The sequence below is a fragment of the Vespa crabro genome, chromosome 17 (assembly GCF_910589235.1).
Source record: "Vespa crabro chromosome 17, iyVesCrab1.2, whole genome shotgun sequence".
Classification (NCBI taxonomy): Eukaryota; Metazoa; Arthropoda; class Insecta; order Hymenoptera; family Vespidae; genus Vespa; species Vespa crabro.
Window position 1 is genome coordinate 5,197,354 of NC_060971.1, and position 22,725 is coordinate 5,220,078.

At 35.1% G+C, this 22,725-nt stretch overlaps 1 protein-coding gene across 10 annotated transcripts in view; it reads right to left on the minus strand.

Annotated features, from left to right (window-relative positions):
- The window catches only part of LOC124430110 (dachshund homolog 2), a 224,017-nt gene that overhangs the window by 134,115 nt on the left and 67,177 nt on the right, over positions 1-22,725 (minus strand). For 4 of the 10 annotated variants that reach the window (XM_046976236.1, XM_046976237.1, XM_046976238.1 and 1 more), the window contains exon 2: positions 18,760-18,777. The exons of the other annotated variants lie outside the window; for them this stretch is intronic. In XM_046976236.1, the coding sequence (XP_046832192.1) occupies positions 18,760-18,777 (18 nt within the window). The remainder of the gene's footprint in view (positions 1-18,759; positions 18,778-22,725) is intronic. 10 annotated transcript variants of the gene reach the window in all.

The following is a 22,725-nucleotide window of genomic DNA, read 5'->3' on the forward strand; positions in this document are numbered from 1 at the left end:
TTAATAAAATCGCGTTACTAAAAGAAGAATCGCACGAATCTATTCTCACGATTAGCCTTCTGTCCCTCCCCTCCCCGTCCCCACCCATCATCATCCCGTTAATAAAAAAAAAAAAAAAATAAAGAAAAAAAAGAAAGAGGAATTCGATATTATCAACGGGGATTAGAATTATTCCTTATATAAATAATAAAGATTGGGTACAAGTTGAGAGTCGCTGTTTGGTAAGCGAGCAATCTCATAGTAGTCAAGACAGATTTGTAAATCTAATTTTTCATCCCGTCTTTCTGCCAGCCCTCTCACTTTGCCCAGAGTCTTCCTCTCATCCTCCCTATCTCTTTCTTTCTAACACACACACACTCTTTTGCACTCACTCATTCTCCTTCTTCTCTCCCTCTCCTCCTCTTCTTCTTCTTCTTTTCCTCTCTCTCTCTCTCTCTCTTTCCTCTCCCGACGCCTCTCACGCACGAGATATCTCCAAACGATTCTCAGACGGCCGGTTTATACCGGCGTTGATCTCTTAAACCGCTTAGCTTCGAGTTACACCGAAAACAAGAACGCACTCTCGAACGTTTAGATCCGCATAATACGCACTTGTTTGCGTATAAACCCAACGAAACCAGAAAAGCCTTGGAGAACGAAACGTTAACCCTTTTTCCCTTGGTCTTTTACTAAGTCTCTGCAATATTTTTTCTGTTTCTCTTTTTTTCTCTTTTCTCTTTTATTTTTTTTTATTTCTTTTTCATTCGCTATATCGACAGGTATATGCATGTAAGACGACAGCTACGGCCGAGAAGACTTCAAAGTAGATCCTTTCCCTTTTTATGGTAAGATATTAACTATTTTCTTCTATTTTTTTTACAATATCAAAATCTCCTTTTTTTCTTTTTATCTCTCTCTCTCTCTCTCTCTCTCTCTTTATGTATATATATGTCTTTTTCTTTAAAAAAATATTTTCGCATCATCGATAAACGTGCTTTCTACTATACCCACGTAGCTTTCTATTTCTCTCATTTATTTATTTACTTATTTATTTATGTATTATATAGATTTTTCTCTTTTCTCTTCTCTCTTTTTTTCCTCTCTCTCTCTCTCTCTCTCTCTCTCTCTCTCTCTCTCTCTCTCTCCCCTTTCTCATTTTTTATTATCTGTCGTAAAATTAAAGATACGATCAAAAGCATTCATTAATAATTATTTTACTTTGTCAGTTGTCGCAACGCTAGTAAACACTCAACGTAACGATCTCTAGCAATATGAAATCGAAAAGAGAATTCTAAATAGCACCGATCGGCTATCTGCAACGCGGAACGAAACACGCTTTCTCTCTCTCTACCGACTCTAATAACTATGTATGTACCTTGGAGAGAACACCTAGTACATTTTCACCATAAATTACAATTCCGTTCGTTTTACTGTCAACGGTTATGCCTGAAGAACTTAGAGATTTTAAAAGTACTCGTGTGTTGTAATCGTTAGAGAGAAATAATGTTTCGTTATTTGACACCATCATTTTCTTTCGTTATATTTTTCCCAGTGGAAGAAGAAGAAGAAGAAAAAGGAAGAAGAATCTTATAAGATAACGATAAGAGAATGAATTAAATGAGAAAGTAAAAGAGACGTATAGAAAGAAATAATAAAATTCTTTTACCAACAGGTGCACTTTAATTTCTCCATAAAAGATGAATATCAAATCCTACAACTATATTATCTACTTTGAATCGGACATATGTAGCAATTATAATAATCGTTAATATTTGAACGGTCTACGTTTAAGAGAGCTGTCCACTTGAAATACGCATTACATTCGCGTTTCAACTACCAATCGAAAATTGTAATTACGTGGACGAACCGTACCTTGAACAAACTGCTGGAGATCGTAGGATCATCGGGTCCGTTCGTTCGATCGACGATCGTGATTAGATTCGTCGGTTACGATCTTGTAAGCGGCGTTTCTCGCGCCGAATCGCGTGTGGGATTTGCGTTGATCAGAGGCCAGGTGCTCTCTACGGGCCCTCCTTTCGATTCGATCGAGCTTCTCCGCCTTAATGATCCTTGCTACTACGATCTCCAAGAGCAGACGTTTCGAAAGAGCTGCCGGACGATATAGCTTATGTGTATGTGTATATTTATGTCTATGTTTATGTCTATGTGTGTATGTGTCTGAGAAAGAGGGAGAATTATAAGGCTTTTATAGGCGACTGGGCGTGCAACGATCCATCGACTTCGTTAGATCGTCGCACCTTTCGCGAACGGCCTAGCTCATGATTCTATACACGATATATTATTATTTTCTATTCCTAACGATAAGGAATATTTCAAAAAAATGCAAAATACGAAATACAATCCAAATGAAATACAATCAAAATTATTTTTCCCATCGAAATATATCTTCTATTTTCCTTTATTCTCATTCTCGTTCATTTTTTTTTCTTTCTCTTTCTGGTTTCGTTTTTTGTTTTTTTTTCATTGAGAACGAACATCAATAATAATAATAATAATAATAATAATAATAATAATAATAATAATAATAATAATAATCATAATAATCTGACTATTATTAGCATCGAAAGCATAGCGCAAGGAGATAATACTTCATCATAAAGCAAGACAATGCAATGGGAGGAAAGATAGAAACGAAATGAATCCAGTGCATGGGCACGATGAATCTCGTGAAGATCCGTGATCCGATATCTCGATTCTTTTTTAAGAGGATGCGCGCGTTACGATTTACGACGTCCGCCTTAATTGTCTTAATTACACTTGGTTGCTTCCGTGGAAAGCTGCCTTTTCCCAAGATCGGAATTCGTGAGAGATTTTGGAAAGTTTTCTTCTAACACGAGCTAAACGAGAACTCCTACAATACGATTTCACTGATAAATCCGATTGTTGATTAAGACAATTATCGAAATTAACGATCTCTTTGAAATTATTTTATCCTCAAGATTAATAAATTAATTTTTCTTTTTTCTTTCTTTCTTTTTACGAATTCCAAAATAGAGAGAGAGAGAGAGAGAGAGAGAAAAAACATAAGAAAACGAAAAAGAAAATTCCTTACGTACGATAACAATCACATTTAATTTATGCGTTTAATTTTTAATTTCAAATAAAAAATAAACTAAAAGAGAGAGAATTAGAGGGTAAAATAAAATACTGAGATTACATATCGTTAAAAAGGAAAACGAAAATATATGAAAGAAAATTCTTTTTGCATCGATAATAATTGTACAGAAATTATATCTGTAACTTAATTCTAAAACTTTTCAAATAAGAAGTAGGAGGAATAAAGAAAGAGAGAGAAAGAGAGAGAGATAACGATAGAGAGTAAAATCATGCGATCATAAATTGTCAATTTCGAAGTCAATTTGGTACGGGCTTACCAATCGGCTGCCGGTTAATTTCAAGGTGAATTGTGTCCAATATGGGTATATTATTAATGGCCCACCGAGGGATAGGGTGCAACGACGAAGCGCGAGGAGGGTTGCAACCCCGTTTTCGCGCATTGCCCAAATCTATCGCTCGGGGCCGGCTCGTAGCTCGGTTTTGCTACGATCTGTTTCCTACTTCGGTATTCGGCATTCCGGATTAAATGCTCTCTGATGTTGTTGCAGCGTATGACCAGCTCTCTCTCTCTCTCTCTCTCTATCTATCTATCTTTTATCCTCTTACCCTCTCACTCTCTCTCTCTCTCTCTCTCATTCTCCCTCTCTCTATCTCAATCTCTTTGGAAACATGTGCACATACGTACGTTGTCGTTGCATATGCTCGATGCATCTGCAAATGATATCCTAGCCTGTTATCGAACCACGGCTTATCTCTTCCATCTCATTGTCTCTTTCAATTTGGATTCGATCTAATTTTGTGAGATATTAAAAAAATATATATATATATATATATTTTTTTTGTCAAAACTTTGGTCCCTTCTCATTTCTTTTTTTTTCTATTACTTATTTCTTTTTTTCGTTTATTTTTTTCTTTCCTCTTTTTTTTTTTAATAATATTTATTATTACTTAAGAGACGCACCTTTACGTTTTCAACTATAATAAATCTGATTTTCTTTTTCTCTCTCTCTCTCTCTCTCTCTCTTACTCACTCACTCTTTCACTCTGTGTACTTCATTCTTTCTATTTCGTCCGGTTCCGGATTCGTAAAAGCAAACCTGGCGCGTGACTTAAAGAAATATCATACAAAGAAGTCTCTGTATAACACGGGAATGGACTACGCTATCTTTAAATTACGACATCTTATCGCGTATCCGTTGCTACCGTTTTAAGCTCTCCAAATACGGAGCCGAAAATAAGAGAGAGAGAGAGAGAGAGAGAGAGAGAGAGAGAGAGAGACAGACAGAATCTCAAGCATCTATGGGAAAATTTCTTCTTGCAAGGAATATTTTTTAAGAAGCATGTGATTAAATGAAATCTCTTTTTATCTCTTTCTCTCTCTCTCTCTCTTTCTCTATCTCTTTCTCTATCTCTTTATCTTTTTATATCTCGAAAAGAAAAAGAGAAAAAAGAAAAGAAGGAAGATCGAAGAAAATTAACGAAAAATGAAATGTCGAATATAATAAAACTTCATTAATCTATTATTTTTTCATACTTCGTCCTTGTACCTTTTTTCGTGATTTCTCTCTCTCTCTCTCTCTCTCTCTCTCTCTCTCTCTCTCTCTCTGTCTATCTCCCTTTCATCCTTTTTGAAAAGTTGCAAACGCCTGGCAAGCGAGAAAGAAAGAAAGAAAAACAGAGAGATAGATAGAGAGAGAGAGAAAGAGAGAGAGAGAGAGAAGCACCCTCGTGTCGTAAAGCCTCGTCGCGTGCAATTCCCGTCATAACAACGACTTCAATTTTCGTCAAAAGTCTTTCGCCGTTATCGTCGTCACCGTCTCTTTCTCTCTCTCCTCTCTCTCTCTCTCTCTCTCTTTATCTCTATCTCTCTCTAACATATACTCGACCCTTCGATTTCCCGCTTTATAAACTCGATTGCCGCCTGAAATCCAAGAACGGAACGATATTTTCCAAATTATAAATTTTTACGATGGCCCACGAGTCTTTTTTCTTCTCTCTCACTCTCTCTCTCTCTTTCTTTTTTCTCTACTCTTCCTTTACTTGCTTGTTTTTTTCCCTTTCTCTCTCTCTTTTTCTTTTTTTCTTCTTTTTTTTTTTTTAACTTCATTCCCTTCCACGCACCGGCACTTTCTTCCACCTCTAGCTTGCTCGCCCTTCGCATCGCTGCAATCCTGTCAGTCGGATTGGATTTGTCCGATTTCACACGTCGAGTGGAACGGGAGATAAAAGAAGGGGGCGAGTTGTTCCACATCTCGAGCCCTTTTCGAGAATTCTCCATATCGTTTCTCTTCTACCAATCCTCCCACCCTCCCTCTCTCTCCATCTCTCTCTCTCTCTCCATCTCCCAACCCCACCCGCCGCGTCACACCTTCCCTATCCGCTAGAACCCTTCCCCCTCTTCTCTTTAAAAGAAGGAAAAGAAAAAACCTCCGACAGACAGTTTATTATATACTTTACGGATCGAAAAATCGAACGAAATTATTACGTTCGTTATCTTTAATACTCTATCCAGTATCTCCCGCTCGACTAAGTTTTTCCTAGATTATCATTCGATCGATTTCTATATATACACTTACGGGTATATATCTCGTTACGATCTAATAAAGTACAGAGAAAATTCTCTTCTGCTTGCTTTTTGAAACAAATAAAGTATTTTATTATTTTGATCCAAGTTATGGAAAGTTTTTTAAAAAAAGAAAAAAAAAAACAAAGAAAAAGGAAAGTAGACAAAGAAAATTGATTATCTCTAATTATCATTGTTATAATGAATAATTAATGTGTTGATATTAGAACAGACGATATTATAATAATTGAGTTGTTCGAAATCGAAGAATATAATGATACGAAAAATTTTAATCGCATATATAAATAAATTTCTTACTTCTGATAATTAATATTACAATTAATAAACATATATATATATATATATATCAAAATTAAACTACCGATAAGATTCTGATAAAATGATTAAAGAAATTTATTACAGAAAATTTAAATAGGATATCGATAAAAATGCCGAGAATAGAGATATAGAACGAATTTTCTTTGAGATCTTTATATGTTGTCGTTATTAGAAAGAGAAGGAAGAATAGGGAAAGGGGGGAGGGATAGCGGGTTGAATATGAAGAAAAAAAAGAGAAAAAAGAAAGATGGAAGAGGAAGAATAACTTCCCCTTGGCGATGCGCTGCTACGGAAAGAGCATTTTCTAATAACCACAATGTAAAGCCGGGGGTTGCGTTACACAAAAGAAATCTTTTTCTCCACCGAGGGTTTAGACTTATCTTAGTAATATTGGATTAAAACTTATACCTATCTCTTTCTCTCTCTCTCTCTCTCTCTCTCTCTCTCTCTCTCTCTCTCTCTCTTGCTCTCTCTCTCTCTTTTTCTCCTTCGCAATATGTTATTTTTATTGCTCGTGGCTTTGCATAATACTCGTTGGGGTGCTCGCTTCCCTTGCAACTCATCCACCCCCTAACCATTCTCTCTCTCTCTCTCTCTCTCTCTTTTGCTCGTCGTCCTTTCTTCTTTTTGCTCTCGCGGGCTAATTTTAATTTTTATACCGGTACCGTGTTGTGGAACATTACGATTTCAGTACCGCTCACTTATTTATGTTTCAAACGAGCACTACCATATCGGGGCTTATTAGGCGAATTACCTACTTGTAGAAAGATTGAGAGAGAGAGAGAGAGAGAGAGAGAGAGAGAGAGAGAAAAGACGATACTGATACAACGATTATAAGAATAATTAATTAATTAATTAATTAATTGATTAATTTTTATTATCTTCATATATTTATATATTTTTTTTTCTTTCTCCTTTAATCATTTGCTTCATATGATATATCTTGATTACTTTCGATTAGTGTAATATCTAAAAGAGAATATTCGTTAATATACTTTATAATTTGATATATAGTCGCAGTAATTAGGGGTTAATAACAAATATTACTCTTTACAACGCTTAGAGGAAATATTTTTTCTAACAGTGAGAGAGTGAGAGAGAGAGAGAGAGAAGATTTCCAATTTCAGGAACCCTAGCGAAAGTGTAAAATATCTTTATTACTAGCAGATAGGACACGCAATGTTGGCCATCCTAAAAGGTGGTGTGTCCGAAAAGATTAACGTGAGTGTTTTGGTAAAAAAAAAAGAAGAAGAAAAAAAATGATATAAAATCCTAAATTACTTTCTATCTCCTGTTCTCTCTATGTCTCTATGTTCGATTTGATTACAGGATGAATCATCTAAAAGACTTGATGGTTCTAATAGTCCTATGAAAAATAAATTAATCGTTAGACACGTGATAGTCTAATTAACGTCGAACAACTTTTCAACTTTTCCGGATGTTTCACGTTCTATAAACAATTTATAAATATTAATTACTTCGAACGTCAGATCGAAAATGTTTCGTGATGTATAGAATTTAATGGGCATATTGAAATTTTTTTTTTCCTGATTGTAAGAGAAGAAAGAAGAAAAAAAAGAAAAGAAAAAAAAATGAAGAAAAGAAAGAGAAGAGAGAAAAAAAAAGCGAAAAATAAAGAAAGAGAAACGGGAAGCCTTCGGCAAATAATCCGAAGCGTGACGAGCCTTGAGGTACATATTTCTAGTAGCACGCGATACTTCGTAGTCGTAGGAAGTAATACCCGATAATACCTGTATTTGCACGTGGCGAACTGGGCACGTAGCTACTCTCACGACGTGCGTTACATCCGCATAATCCAGCCAATCTCGAGGACGTGGCTCAGTCTTTGGAACGCGTAATCCAGCCAATTTGGACCGCGGATTATCCTGAATCGCGAAGCCGACAACGACGACGATGACGACTAAAAGAGTGTCCCGACAAAACAGGGAGAAGTCTTGCGTTAAGTTACATTTTTATTTATCAAAACAAATGACAAAGAAGAAGAAAAAGAGAATGATTGGGAAAGAGAGAAAGAGATAGATTTCCATTTCCTCCGATATTTCGTTACTTTTATTTACTTCAATTTATTTGCCATATCTTTTTTATATTTACTTCATTTTATTTATTTTACTGTTCGTCAATATAATTTCTTTCTTTTTCTTCTCTTTCATTTATTTATTTATTTTCTTTTTCTTCTTTTTTCTTTTTTTGTTTCCTTTTCTCATTGCAACTGTACTACCTTCGACTTTTTATACTCAGTTATAAATTATTCTCGAAGAATGAAGAAGAAAAGAGTAATAAAAAAGATAAAGAAAATATTAAATTGTAAGTAATTATTGATTGACCCTTTATCGATCGATGTGTAACTCTTTAAAGAATTATTAGAAAACGATATGACGTAAGTGGATAAAAATAGGACAAATAAGGAAAAAAAGAATAGAGCAAAAAAAATATCTATATAAAGAAACATGTACATAAGTCGTATAATTATCTTTTCTCTCGAGTTTCTCTTTCTCTTTTCTACATACAATTCTCAAAGGAATTCCTTCCAGTCGTGCGACTCTCGTAGTCGTCGATCCGTAACAGGACAAGTTCGATCGGCTTGAAATTCGATTGGACCGCTCGTCGATCTCGATCCTCTTGGAACGTTCGATGATCCACCGCGACGGGTAGTCAAAGAGGATACGTACACAGAGACCGTGTGGATAGAGTCCACTTCGCGAATCGTCTTGCCACAATATATATACATACATATATACATATATACATATACACATATATGTTTGTATATACTTCGCTCGAATAAAATATATCGCCTCGTAAAGCGTTTGGGGTGGTGATCAGCCTTTCAAAAGTAAAAAAAAAGAGAAAAAAGAAAAAGAACAAATAGAAAAAAATAAACAAAGAGAGAGAGAGAGAGAGAGAATGTCGAGAAGAGAAGCAGTGTCTCTCATTTCAATATTTCTACGATAAATCCGTACAACGCTGGCCTTTTTACGACTCACGATGGAATAAATAATAAAGGCGAGCCCTTTGAACATATCTTCTCTCTCTCTCTCTCCCTCTCTATCTATTTTTCTCTCATTCTTTTTCTCACTCTCTAACGTGACGTTCTAGTCCAGCTTTTACGAGCCACCATAGAGAGTGGTCCGAGTGTCGGATCGAAATAATAATCGCGGGGTGGTCAAAAGAGAATACGAAGGAGGGGGTTGCTTGCTTGCTTGCTCCAAGGATATTCTTGCCTATATTCATCGCATAAACTCACGCCGACTTATGACCGAAGCTTCGTTGCCACCCCCCTCGACGTTCTCGCCCCCCTTCCCTCGCCTTCCCTTTGAGCGTTAGTCGGGCAACTTTATTAAGTCGTTAAATCGCGAAATCGTCCCTGACATTCGGCTTAACGGGAACAACGAGATCGAGAGAGAGAAAAAAATAAAAAGAAAAGAGAGAAACAAGGAAAAAAGAAAGAAGAGGAATAAAGTGGAAAATTCACCAACGAATTCTTTGATCGGATCATATAATAATTTTCAATTCATTCTAATCAATGTTACTATTTAATATTTTATAATTAATACTAATAGATAATATTTGAACTATTAGATTTATACGGAAAGGACAAGTATTCTAATTCAGCGATCGATTTATTATTGAAACGAAAAAAAAGGGAAGAAAACAATTTTTCAATTTTGTTGCGAATTTCTCATCGTTCGATTAAATAAAATAATAATTAAAATATCGTAATTAATTTGAGGCTATAATTCAAGGGATAGAGGAAGAGAGAAAGTGAGCGCGTGCGAGAGAGAGAGAGAGAGAGAGAGAGAAATGTCAGACTATGGCATCGAAGAAATACTTAATTAAGGAATTATTTTGTGTTTCAAAGGAGATCTCGAGAGATTCGATCGGATGTCAAGGGGCTTCGTCGCAGATCGACGTTTACAATAACGATTACGACGAGGAAGAGGAAAAATAAAAGTAAAAATTAAAAATAAAAAGGAAGAAGACAGAGAAAGAAGAAAAAAAAGAGAGGGCCATGAAGTCTGCATCAAATTGTAATTAAATATCGAACATCTGCAATTATCTTCTTGCACCTGCAATCATCAATCTTTCTCTTTCGCACACATATAAACACATTTTTATGTATATAAATAAATAAATATATATATGTACATTACGTATGTAAATCTATTGAAAAAGAAGAAAGAAAATTTTTCTGTCTGCTTATTATTACATACATATATGTATCAATCTATCTACATTTTCTCGAAATCGAAATTGACAAATGAAATTACATAAACGTCGGGATTAGAATAAATTAAATTGTTATTTCTAATACCCAGCCCCGTCCGAGTTACTCTTAAGATATATATATATATATATATATATATATATATATATATATCATTCCTCTCATTTTATCTAGAGTGGAAACATTATTTACGATGATGTGGTTGGACATGAGAGAGGGAGAGAGAGAGAGAAAGAGAAGTTTGTGTGCTACTCTATGAAGAGAGAGGAGGATGGAAAGAGAAGAGAAGAGAAGAGTGTAGTGTAGTGTAGTGTAGTGTAGAGTAGAGTAAAGTAGAGTAATGTAGAAGAGAAGGAAGAGGAGGAAGAGGAGAAGGAGGAGGAGGAGCGCGTGGACGTTGTCGGTTTGCGGTTGACCCGTGCCAGGCCGCACTCCGATACCTCTGCGGTCGCGAGTATGCCGACACACCCGGCTACTACAGCATCCGTAACAATGTCCATGATGGAAAAGGTCTAAGATACTGAGAGCTATATGTTTAAGTATTTTTTTATCGTCAAACTTGTCTTCTCCTGTCTAATTCTCCTTCTACTACGTATCATCTCGATTCTTTTTATTTATTTCTTTGTTTATTTTTCCTTTCTTTATCTTCTTTTTCTTTTTTTATTATTTTCACATAGATTTATATTTCATTGCTAAGTAGAATTAGCGATAATTTTTTTAAATATTTCTAAAAGATATTTGAAATGAGCGACTATCGCACATCTGTGATCTATAATTTACAAATAAATATATAAAACTTAATGAATAAGTTTTCCCTGTTTTTTTTTTTTCTATTTTAGCGATTAAAAAAAGAAAAGAAAAAAACAGAAAAAAATAAATAAAAGAAATGGCAAATAATAAATATCGAACAAGACGGTATTGTCGAAAGGATAAAGAGGTGCTGGTTGGTGCGGCTAAAGAGGAAAAGGGGAAGAGCTAAGAAATACCGTGTGGTAAAAAGGTATACCTATAGAAAAAGAATATGAGAAGGGAGAAAAGAAAAAGAGGATGAAGACGAACGAGTAGAAAGAGATGGAGGTGGAGGTAAAGGTGGAAGTGGAGATGGAGATGGTTGGGGTTATAAAGGAAAGGTGGTATCGAAGAAGAACTCGCGTGCCGGTGCCTTCCACGGCGCGTTCAAGCTTGAATAAATCCTGTGCATCATCGTACTTTCTCTCTCTCTCTCTCTCTCTCTCCTCTCTCTGTCTCTGTCTCTCTCTTTTTCTCTGTCGACGATGAGAGTCGACGACGGTCGTAACGTCGCCAAGCGCGAAAACTAACGCGTCTGAGTTGCCTCTGAAAGTAGCGAAGCGTGAGACGATCGTCGTAAGTGCGATTGCGACTTTCGCACTCGACCGAGGCGACCAATCGCGAAGAATTAGCTGGCCGATTCGTCATTTCCACCTTCTCCTTTCTCCTCATTCTTCTCATCGTCGTCTACCTTTACCTCTACCTCTAACTCTACCTCAATCTCTACCTCTCACGCAACTTTAGACACAAGAACCCTCCCTTTCTCTGTCCCTCTTTTCGATTTTCAACTAACACCTTCTTGTTTCCCCTTCGTTCTCTCTCTCTCTCTCTCTCTCTCTCTCTCTCTCTCTCTCTCAATGAATCTCTCTCGATAATCTATTAAACCATCTCGTCTTTCACATTTTCACGTGCTAACTTCCTCAACGACGTTTCTTCTTTTCTTTTCTTTTCTTTTTTTCTCTTATAATTTAACGTTAATACTTTTTACATGACTTCAAAAATTAAATTGTACAAATACATATATATATATATATAAGTATTGTATTTCAACGATATTAAACCGTACGGATAAAATGAATTTTCTCGTAATAAGGTGTGCTAAATGTAAAGAAATAAAAAAAAGGAAAAGAAAACATGAAGAAGTAGAAAAAAGAAAGAGTGCTCGCGAAGAGAAAGAGAGAAAGAAAGAGAGAGAGAGAGAGAGAAAATAAAATCATAGGTAGGATTGTAAAAAGAAAAGGGTGAGGAAAATGGAGCGAAGCAAAACAAAATACATTTCTCCTTCTCTTATCCCGGTAATGGAAAGGCAATTCCCAAAAGGATTATATCGTTGACGTCGTTATTGTCATCGAAGCTATCGCATTTCAAACGTTCACTGGTATAGCAGCAGCAGCAGCAACAGCAACATCAATGATAGGGAGATGGAGAGAAAGAGTGAGAAAGAGAGAGAGAGAGAGAGAGAGGGAGAAGGAAGGGAGAAGGGGGAAGCGTAAAAGCAAGAGGAGGATGAGTAGGAGGATAACCATAGAGAGAATCCAAACTCGATCGTTTTCGGGAGGAACGTGCACGCGCGCGCAACCGCTATGATCACTGAGAAGGGAGCACCGAGAGAGAGAGAGAGAGAGAGAGAGAGAGAGAGATGCTTTATCTTAATGCCGAAATCAAATCAGCTCTTGCATGGAATTAGAGATGGCATTACGAGGCTATCAGCACATATGCACCCTGTTGCAACCGGACGGGTCCGGTTGGAGCGTGAGTGAGTGCATGTGTGTGTGTGGGTGTGCGTATGTGTATGTGTGAGGGCAAGCGCGCGCAATCCGGCAGTTCCGTGAGGCATGGCCTCGTCACAATGCGAGACGAAGGGCGAGAACAATGCATCGCCGATGGGGAAACACGAGAATGCGAGCATCCGATGATATTACCGCATCCCTCTTTTCTATGCCTAGCCAACTAAAGTTCCAAAGAGAAAGACAAAGAGAAAGAAAAAGAGAGAGAAAGATAGAATATGTTCTAAAACAATGTAAGATTATACGTGTTTCCTTTTTTTTTTTTTTTTTTTTTTATTTTGGTGAATTCAATTGGATAGCAATTTTTAATCAGGAATCGTAATACGTTTATCAATGAATCCTTTAATTATATTTTTGCTTTGTTAACATAGAAAGGGAAACGAATTCAAACGGGGATTTAAGCGAGATGAAAGTTATTATTTGATGGAGGAGTAAGATAGTCAATGATACAGTTTTATATATGTATATATATATATATATATATATATATATAAGTTTTTTCTCTCTTCTTTTTTTCTCTCTTTTCTCTTTTTCTTTTTTTCTCTATGGATTGTATATGTAGTGAAAGAAAAAGAAGTGTTTCGATTAAAAGTAATCTATGATGTAAATCGTCTATGGTGGGAACATAATGAATCATACAAGTACTGGCATTTCCCATAGATAGAACGTAATGAATCGTTGACGAGATATTTTCTAAACATACTTAACGATCTTATATCTCTGTGAAAATAATGGATATCATTGCCGAGAATTATTCCCATAGATGTATTTGTCGACTAACAATACTCATCGCGTTGGAATTATTATAATTTTTCTCGAGTAGGTGTGACAAATTTAAAAGGAAAGAAGAAGAAGGAAAAAGAAAGAAATTAAAGAAGGAGAAAAAAGAAGAAAGAAAAGTGAAAAATATATATAATCAAATCTGAAAGAGATGAAATAAAGAAACGACAAAAGGAAACAAAAGAAAAAAAAAGTAAAAGAAAGAAGGAAAAAGAAAAAAAGAAACAATAGATATATAAGATTTGAATACGAGTATTTGAAAGATAATCCATAGAGAGAAAGAGAGAGAGAGAGAGAGAGTTGATCTTCCTTTATCTTCTCCTACCCCTCGGGATCCTCTCCCTTCTTTTTTTTCCACTTTCCCTCTCTCTCTCTCTGCTCGTTTTATACTTCTTTTATCCGCGTCGCTTCCTTCTAAACTAATTTCCTACCGCTTCGGTCGCCCCTCAACGAAGAGCAGTGTAGCAGTATATACGAACGTATAACAAAACGATGGAGAGAGTTCGTGCTCGTCGACGCAACAATCGAATTCTTTCTATCTCTTTCTCTCTCTTTCTCTTTCTCTTTCTCTCCATTTGCCTATCCGTTTGTATCAACATTTACATTTATATTTGAATAATGGGGAAAATAAAGTGGCCGGGCGGCGTTCTCGCGTTGGACTTTTCAGAGATCCCGGGCTATTACATTTTTAAGCGTTCGCTTTCAAGCCCGCGGCTGCCTCGTTTATATATGCGTATGTGTATATGTGTTTTATATATATATATATATAAATATATATATATATGTGTGTGTGTGAGTGTGTGTGTGTGTACCGAGAATTACTCTTTGACAAAGTGATAGAAAGATAGAAAAATTCGACGAACCGAAGATCGTGGGAAAACTTTCAAACCGGAAGGAAAAAGAAATTGTTTAAAAAATACAATATTGATTATTAACAAATAAAAATGAAAAGAAAGAGAGAGAGAGAGAGAGAGAGTGTATATATGTGTGTATAGGAACATAAATCATTGATCAACTACTTTACAACACTTTAAATCATTGACGAACACTATATCGTGGACACGATAAATCATTGAATCAATTTATTATTATTTTTAACGAAATTACTGGCTCTAGAGTGATTTCATGAAAGCGTTATACTATATAATATTATATCATAAATCATTGACGATATATATATATATATATATATATATATATATATATATATATCATAGACTTCGTAAGTATTTAACATTGACTGAAAAACTATATTACGTATAGACACTTTAAACCATTGAATGAATAAACCATTCTAACCCACGTACATACTCTTAAAGAAATTTCTGAATCTCCTTGAGACACTTTAGGGAAACACCATAATACGTGATATTACAATGTAACTCCTACCTCCGGCCCCTATTAACATTTAGATAAAGCTTATGTTAATATTATTTCCCACTCACTCTCTCTCTCTCTTTCTCTCTCTCTCACTCTCTCTGTCTCTCTCTCTCTCTCTCGCTTTCTCTCTCTTTTTTCTTTCTTTTTAAAAAAGCTTAAGATAGTACTATAAGCTATCTTTCTCGAAAGTCGAAGAGTCATGCCTCGATTTTTCTCGAGGTCTCGAGCGTACGATTTCGTATAACGACATCGTTCCTTTCAAGTAAAAGACACTCTCTCTCTCTCTCCCTCTCTCTCTTTCTTTTTCTCTCTTGAGACGATGAAACTTCGTGATACTTTTTTCCTTTATTTTCTTCTCTGTCTTTTCTTTCGAAGGAAATACGACGAGCCCCGATCGAGAGCTTCCTGTCACGCGATATACGTTCTATATATCCACGTTAAAGTACAACGATAAACGATTAAGTATCGATTAAGTATATTCTTCGATGTTGAGATTCGTTGTTAGATTAATCCGATGAAATTTGAAACGTTACCAACGTTCTTTTCCTTTTATTTATTGCCTTTCTTTATTCTTTTCTTTTTCTATTTCTTGCTTTCCTTTTCTTCTCTTCTTTCTTTCCTTTTTCTCTTTTTAATCAATTAAAATCGATTAAAGGAAGAAAAGAAAAAAAAAAAAGAAAAGAAAAAATTAAGACAAACAGTACGAAGAAATTATTCGATAAATAAATAAACGAATGTATGAATGAATAGATGAGTAGGAAAAAATAAAAAATAAAATAAAAAGAAAAATAAAAAAATAAAAAAATAAAAGAAATGGAAAACTATCAAGTGAAATAAATTCTTCGCAATTATTTTGTAGTGGGTCCGATGAAATAGAAAAGAAGGGTAAGGAGTCTATCGATCGAGCTTTCGTTGTCCCGCGAGAATACGAGGAACGGAGCGTCTCGTAGTCTGCCTTCCAAATGAATTCCTCTCCTCGGTAGATCAAACCCCCGAGAGCGTTATGCAACGATACAAGGCTAATCCGCATTCTACTCTTTTTGTTTTCTCCCTTTCTCCAACCCCCTCCCTCTCTCTCTCTCTCTCCCTATATTTTTCTCTTTCCTCTTTTTTTTTTTTCTTTATCGACAATCGAAGAGTAGAGAGATGGGGATAGTAGAGGGTGAATAGTAGCGGCAACCTTACTCATTCTCGATATCAAAAATTCGATTACAAGTGTTCCTCTTTTATAGATTCAATTTGATATTATTATTCTTTCTCTCTCTCTCTCTCTCTCTCTCTCTCTCTCTCTTTCTCTCTTATGTACATATGTGTGTGTCTAATCTTTTAATAAAGATCCTTTGTATGAGATTACATATATAAGGTGAAATATTTTTTAATGATAATAAAATGAATCTTATACTTCAATTAACGTGCATTCGTCTGTGAAAATTTATAGTCATCGAAAAGATACGTGTTTTACATTATCATTGTACATATTTTCAACTTTCTATATTAATCCACGATATTTTACGTACATATATCTAATACTATAACAATGTTCTCTTGATAAAATTATACATGTTATAAAGAATGCAATATCAAGAATATTAAAATATTATAATTTACTAATTTTCAAGAAGATTCAAGTGATAATATAAATAATCAAAAAAAAAAAGTAAAAGAAAAAGATAAATTAAATGAAATAATAAAATATCAAAAAGAAAAGATATCAATCTACTTTAATATATATATATATATATATATATATATATATATATATATATATATACTCGGTTCTAAAATTATCGACAATTCCATTGAAATTTTCTTTTTAAAATATTAATTCCTTATCATGCCAAAGCTCATTAATATCTATCCTCGAGCAACCCAACAAACAAAACGATTTAAACAAAAATTCATACTTTCCATACGTTTGATCGTATATCGTGGTTGCTCTTGAAGATTTATTCTCTAACAACCAATACTTATTAGATACCTTGTAAATCGCGTGCATGATGAAAAGAGAACACACATATACACTCACACGTATACGTACACCTACGCACTTACACAAATTGAAAAAATCGATGTGTTGAATTCGCTACGGAAACAAGTAAAGGTGATTTCGTGGCGTTGAAATCAAAGCTCTTGCTAGAAGGGGCATCAATTTTCGTGAAACAAGTAAGTAAGTAAGCGGCGTCTCCGTCGCTAAACGACGTATCCTAAACGCGTTTAGAAGTCTACGTTAGCCCTCGAGCTCGCGCGTTATTCGTTCGCGAAATCGATAAATCACTGGTTAAGGTATTGGACGGTAATCGTTCGAGAAGTCACGGTGACACGCCTCGTCCATAAAAGACGATCTACTTGACCTCGACTTAACCTGCTCTTCCATGTTACATGATCGAGCACTATACTTTTCTTTCTACTAGATATCAAAGTTTAATCTGATTGTGATTGAAATTCGTCTCGATAAATTATGAACATAGATGATAGTTTTCTCTTTCTCTCTCTCTCTCTCTCTCTCTCTCTCTCTTTACCTCTTTATCTCTTTTTAATGTTCAAATAAAAAAATTAAAAGATATAATTTAAAAATACGAGGGTGAATAAAATTGTATAATTGATATTTCTATTCGGAATAATTGCAACATTTCTTAATAAAATTTCGAGATGAATTATGAGCACAAATGTATTTTCATCCTACGTGATCTCATCTGAATCTCTGTACTATTTCGAGAAACATTATTATATCGAACATCTTCTCAGTATTCAATTTATGTACGTATATACATAAATACACATATACATACATCTACACACACACATATATATATATATATACCTAATCTATCTCTGTATTTCAAATAAATTTTAAATAATCACTATGAATTTTATTAACTATCACCTCTAAAAACTAGTTCATCTTTAATAAGAGAGAAAATCAAAGGAACGTTCTAATTATATATTAAATTATCAAGTAAAATAATTTCGCGTAACAACAATTTTGTATATTTTCAAGAGTGAAGAATTCAAAGACGAAGACGAAGACGTGGAATGAACCGAAGAAACCGGGTAAACACACATAGATATATAGATAGTATAGGGATAAATTGAGATAAATATATAACTACATAGATAGATGGATAGAAAGACAGAGAGAGAGAGAGAGAGAAAGGGTGGAGGGGGAGGCTAGAGGTTTACGATCGAGCATATTTCTGGTAGGCTCATCTACGGCAGTAGCATTTCACAGTAACGTGCCACCCACGGCGAATCGAGGGGGCGTCGTCGCTCGGAATAACATCCGAAATGATAACAGCCGATTGTCCGAGGCTTTGCCACCGGTTATGAAACATTAAACGTCCCTCCATTTCTCCTTTCTCGCTTACTCGATTATCCCAACGTTTAGATAACATTTAGATTATCTTTAAATCTCGTAAGAAAAAAAAAAGAAAAAGAAAATTAATATGATCATTTTAATTTTATTATTTCAATTAATCCAATCACGTTGTAAAACTGAATTCATAACAAAGTTCGTTCACCTTGTTTTCTTTTTTTTTTCTTTTTTTTCTTTTTTTTCTTTTCTTTTTGCTCGACAATATCTACAATACTTAACTCGAGAATCGACTACTTTCGCTCGGATTTAAGGATAGATCAGAAAAAAAAAAAAAAAAAATAAAGAAAGAAAAAAGAAAAAAAAGGAGAGAGAAAAAAAACGGCGGTAAAAGTAATGCATCGAAAAAAGAATAAAATAAAACTACGCTATGATGTTGATAAAAAAAATCTCACAGATTTGGTCGATTATTGCTCTCAAAACGTCGGGGTCCATTTACTCAACTCACTTAAGTCCGATCCGGTACCTACCTGAAAAACAAAAATATAAGAGGCAATTAGTATTGGTCGGATAAATAAAATTTACCTAACTTTATTCAGTGTATAATGATTAATAGATGATGATAAATATGAGTGTGTATGATCAATTTATCCATTTTATCCGATAATTATTTGTCAAGTATTTTCTTTTTCTTTTTGCCTTTTCTTTCCCCCCCCCTCCTTCTTTTACTTTTACATTTCATAAAAATATTGTTAAAAGTAGACAATCTGAATTGATAAACGATTTTTTCAATATATGAGAAAGACAGAGAGAAAGAAATACACTTCTTTTCTCTGTCTCTTTCCAATTTATTTATCTTTCTTTCTTTCTCTGTTAGTTTCTACTTTGGTCCTGTCTTTCTCTCTCTTTCTTTCTCCCTCTCTCTCTCTCTCTCTCTTTTTCTCTTTCTCGAGGATTTATTCGAGCAATATCGGGGCGGGATTAGCACGATCGGACGGACTCGAGTCATGCTCGTAGCCGATACCACGTGGCTATTAGTGTCAAAATAAAAATGTGGCCACAATATATGGCGGGAACCGTAAGCCCTCTCTTATTGCCATGGCCACGATGATAGAGAGACTTGCTTCTCTTGCGAGGAACAGAATGAAAGAAAGAGAAAGAGAACTTTGAGAAAAAGTGCAAAACGATGAGTGAAGAAAGAAAAGAACAATGAAGAGAGAGAGAGAGAGAGAGAGAGAGATAGATAGATTGAGATAGAGATAGAGAGAGAGAGAGAGAAACAAGTTGCAACGTCCTCTTCATCAAGAGAGTCCGTCCACCTCACCCCAATTACATCTTCCTTGCCTTTTTTATCGAAAAACTCTCAGAGAGACGCAACCCCGCCTTCGATCTTTTTGTTGCCTCCGATTCTACTAAGCGAGATGATCAGCGTAAATCTTGGCGAGTTTTATGAGGCTGGCAATCAAAATTTTTGAGAAGCACCTACACACCAAACGACGTGCCACTGAAATTTTTTATCTGAAGAACTTTAAGAGAGAGAGAGAGAGAGAGAGAGAAAAGGAAGAATCATTTTAAAATCTAATGAAAGATAAACAACAAACAAAAGTGAAAATAAAGAGTGAAAAGTAATAAAAGTTAATTAATAATTAAATGATATGAAAATATCTAAAAAAAAGAAAAAAAACTATATGTATATAGAAATGATCAAATATATCTATAAGTAATACTAAATAATATTGTATTAGAAAAATGACATTGACCACAAATCTAAAAGCGGTCTTTCATAGTAAATGAAAGTAACAAAGGACAAAGTGAGAATAGAAAGGTCGATGTATCCTCGTAAATTATTTAGGACGTAGCCCTGTCCGGAGGTGTCTTAAATAACTGTCCCGATTGGTCCTCGCTGTCCAATCCAGGAGAAAATTAAATAGCAACAAAACGATAAAAGACAATTGTTTCTAAGTTTTATGGCCCTGGCTCACGCCCTGGACGTGCCGACGAGACGAAGGGCGTTTTATTGCTCTCTCTCTCTCTCTCTCTCTCTCTCTCTCTTACTCATAGGGGTACAGAGCGACTATCAAAATTAACACTAACACCATCAAACGAAAGTCCAAACATTCGTTTACTTTATTTCAAAGAAAATTACTTGAACGCAAGTATGTACATTGTATGTACATATGTGAATTCTTAAATATACGGAGTTTAAATATACTTTGGAAAGAAAAAAAAAATATATATATATATAGATAGATAGATAGATAGATAGATAGATAGATATGCATGTATGTATGTAAAGAAGATAAAACTTCGAAAAACATTTTTTTGTTTCTCTATTTAAAAGTTTACTCGAACTACATATCCGCGTCGAAAGAAATGTTCGAAAGAACGAGGTGGGAAGTTCACACGAGCTCGTTCCCGCCATCGTTTATAAATCTAAAGCGGGAAAGCACTTTTTCGAGTCTCTCGAGTTCCTTTTTCTCTAAACATTCTCGATCGATGTCGAAGTTTTGCCACGGATCTAAAACACCAGGAACGATGTAATCTAAACGTTACCACGAAAGTATCGTTTATTTTTACGTATCAAACGTGTTTGTATTAGATACGACAAGAGTGACGTGTTACGTAGCGACGCTAATATAAAACAATTTCTCTTTTGACGTAAACGAGAGAGAGAGAGAGAGAGAGAGAGGGAAAAAGAAGAAAAAGTGAAGAAGAAGGAAGAAGAAGAAAAAGTAAAAGAAGAAGTAAAATGATGGAATCGAGCGATCCAAAGGATGATTAAAAAAGCAAAAAAAAAAAAAGAGAAAAAAAGGAAGAAGAAAAAAAAAGAAAAGAGAGAGGGAAAAAAGTGGAAAGAAGAAAAGACAGATAAATTAAAAATCATCTCTCGCACATTGAGACGTCAACGATCCCTTAATACAATAATCAAAGTTACATTCTCATTCGTGATACTTAAACAAAATGTTGATGAATTGTATAAATTTAGAGGTGCGAGAGTATATAGATGTGAACAAAGAAAAGAAAACAAAATAAAATGAAAGAGAAAACAAAATGAAAAAAGAAAAAAGAAACAAGAGATCTCCTTCAATAAAATCAATTCTTTTCGATTCTAATACCCAAATGGTTGGCTTGTTGCATGAAGAACAAATTGAAATAACACGACTGTTATCGCAAAGTTAATGCTAGAATGTACATGTTGTACACGGCTCTCTATTTTTATATCCGTTCCTGCAGGAAGTTGGCTCCGTAGAGATGGGGGAGTGAAGTCCCGTGTACACGGGGACCCCAATGAAAATAATTATTAGCGTTAAGTGGACATCGTTAGGCCGACGGAGGAGAGAGCCGTCGGTGACAAACGGAGGAGAGAGAGAGAGAGAGAGAGAGAGAGAGAGAGAGAGAGAGCCCGGTTACATCGAATCACGCTCTCGTAAGCATCGTTCGGTATACGTGGATCTGCTCATCTGACAAGAGAGGATGCGGATCCATTGGCCGGACAACTAGATTTCATTGCGTAATGCGTAATCTACAACGCGCATATGTATACAACCAACGGAGATACAACGCCATATTAGCCGCGTTACGATCGAAACCTACGTCCTCGTTTGGATCTATCGTCTCGAGGAGAATAATAATAAAAAAAAAAAAAGAAAACAAAAAAAAGAGAGGTGAAAAAAGCTTCGAAGAGGAGAAAAGAAAGAAGATAGAAAAAGGAAAAAGAATATGTAATAAGAATATGTAATAAGCCAAGGTTCCAATGTAAATATTTCTTTCATTCAATTACACTAACAATGAAATATAATTCGTCTTGATGAAATTCATACTCAAATCGATTTAGTCTAACGTATCGCGCTATTTTTTTTTCTTTTTCTTATTTTTTTTTTTTTCTTTACAAAGAAACACGATCGAGTATTTCTATTGAAACATATTTCAATCGGAACATAATGCCTATCTACTTGTTTTTTCTTTTCTCTATTATTTCTTTTTCTTTCTTTTCTTTTTTTACATTCTACGAGTTGATGCAAATAAAATGTAATAACACGGTGACGGTGACTACTTATATATATATATATATATATATATATATACACTTTACATCCGACTCACTGATACTAACATAGCTAATGTAATAAATAAATTCTGTAGGGTAGATGTTTCAGAGCACTTCGTAGAACATATAAATAAACGTTTTATGCCTGGGGTCTATCTACTAGCCCATATACATTCTTTGTCTTACTCCCTCCTTACCCATTGATAGAGTTATGAATCGTAAAAGCTAGATCAGTGATCACGCCGAATCCTCTATCTGTCTGTCTGTCTCTCTCTTTCTCTCTCTCTCTCTCCCTCCTTTCTAACATTCTCATTTGACCGAGGGTAAAAGGACTACAGTAACGTTTAACTCTCGACGATGCTATTGACACTATAGTCTCTTTGTAGCTGTACTTTCGTTAGTCCTGTCAGCAATTGTCCACCAGGA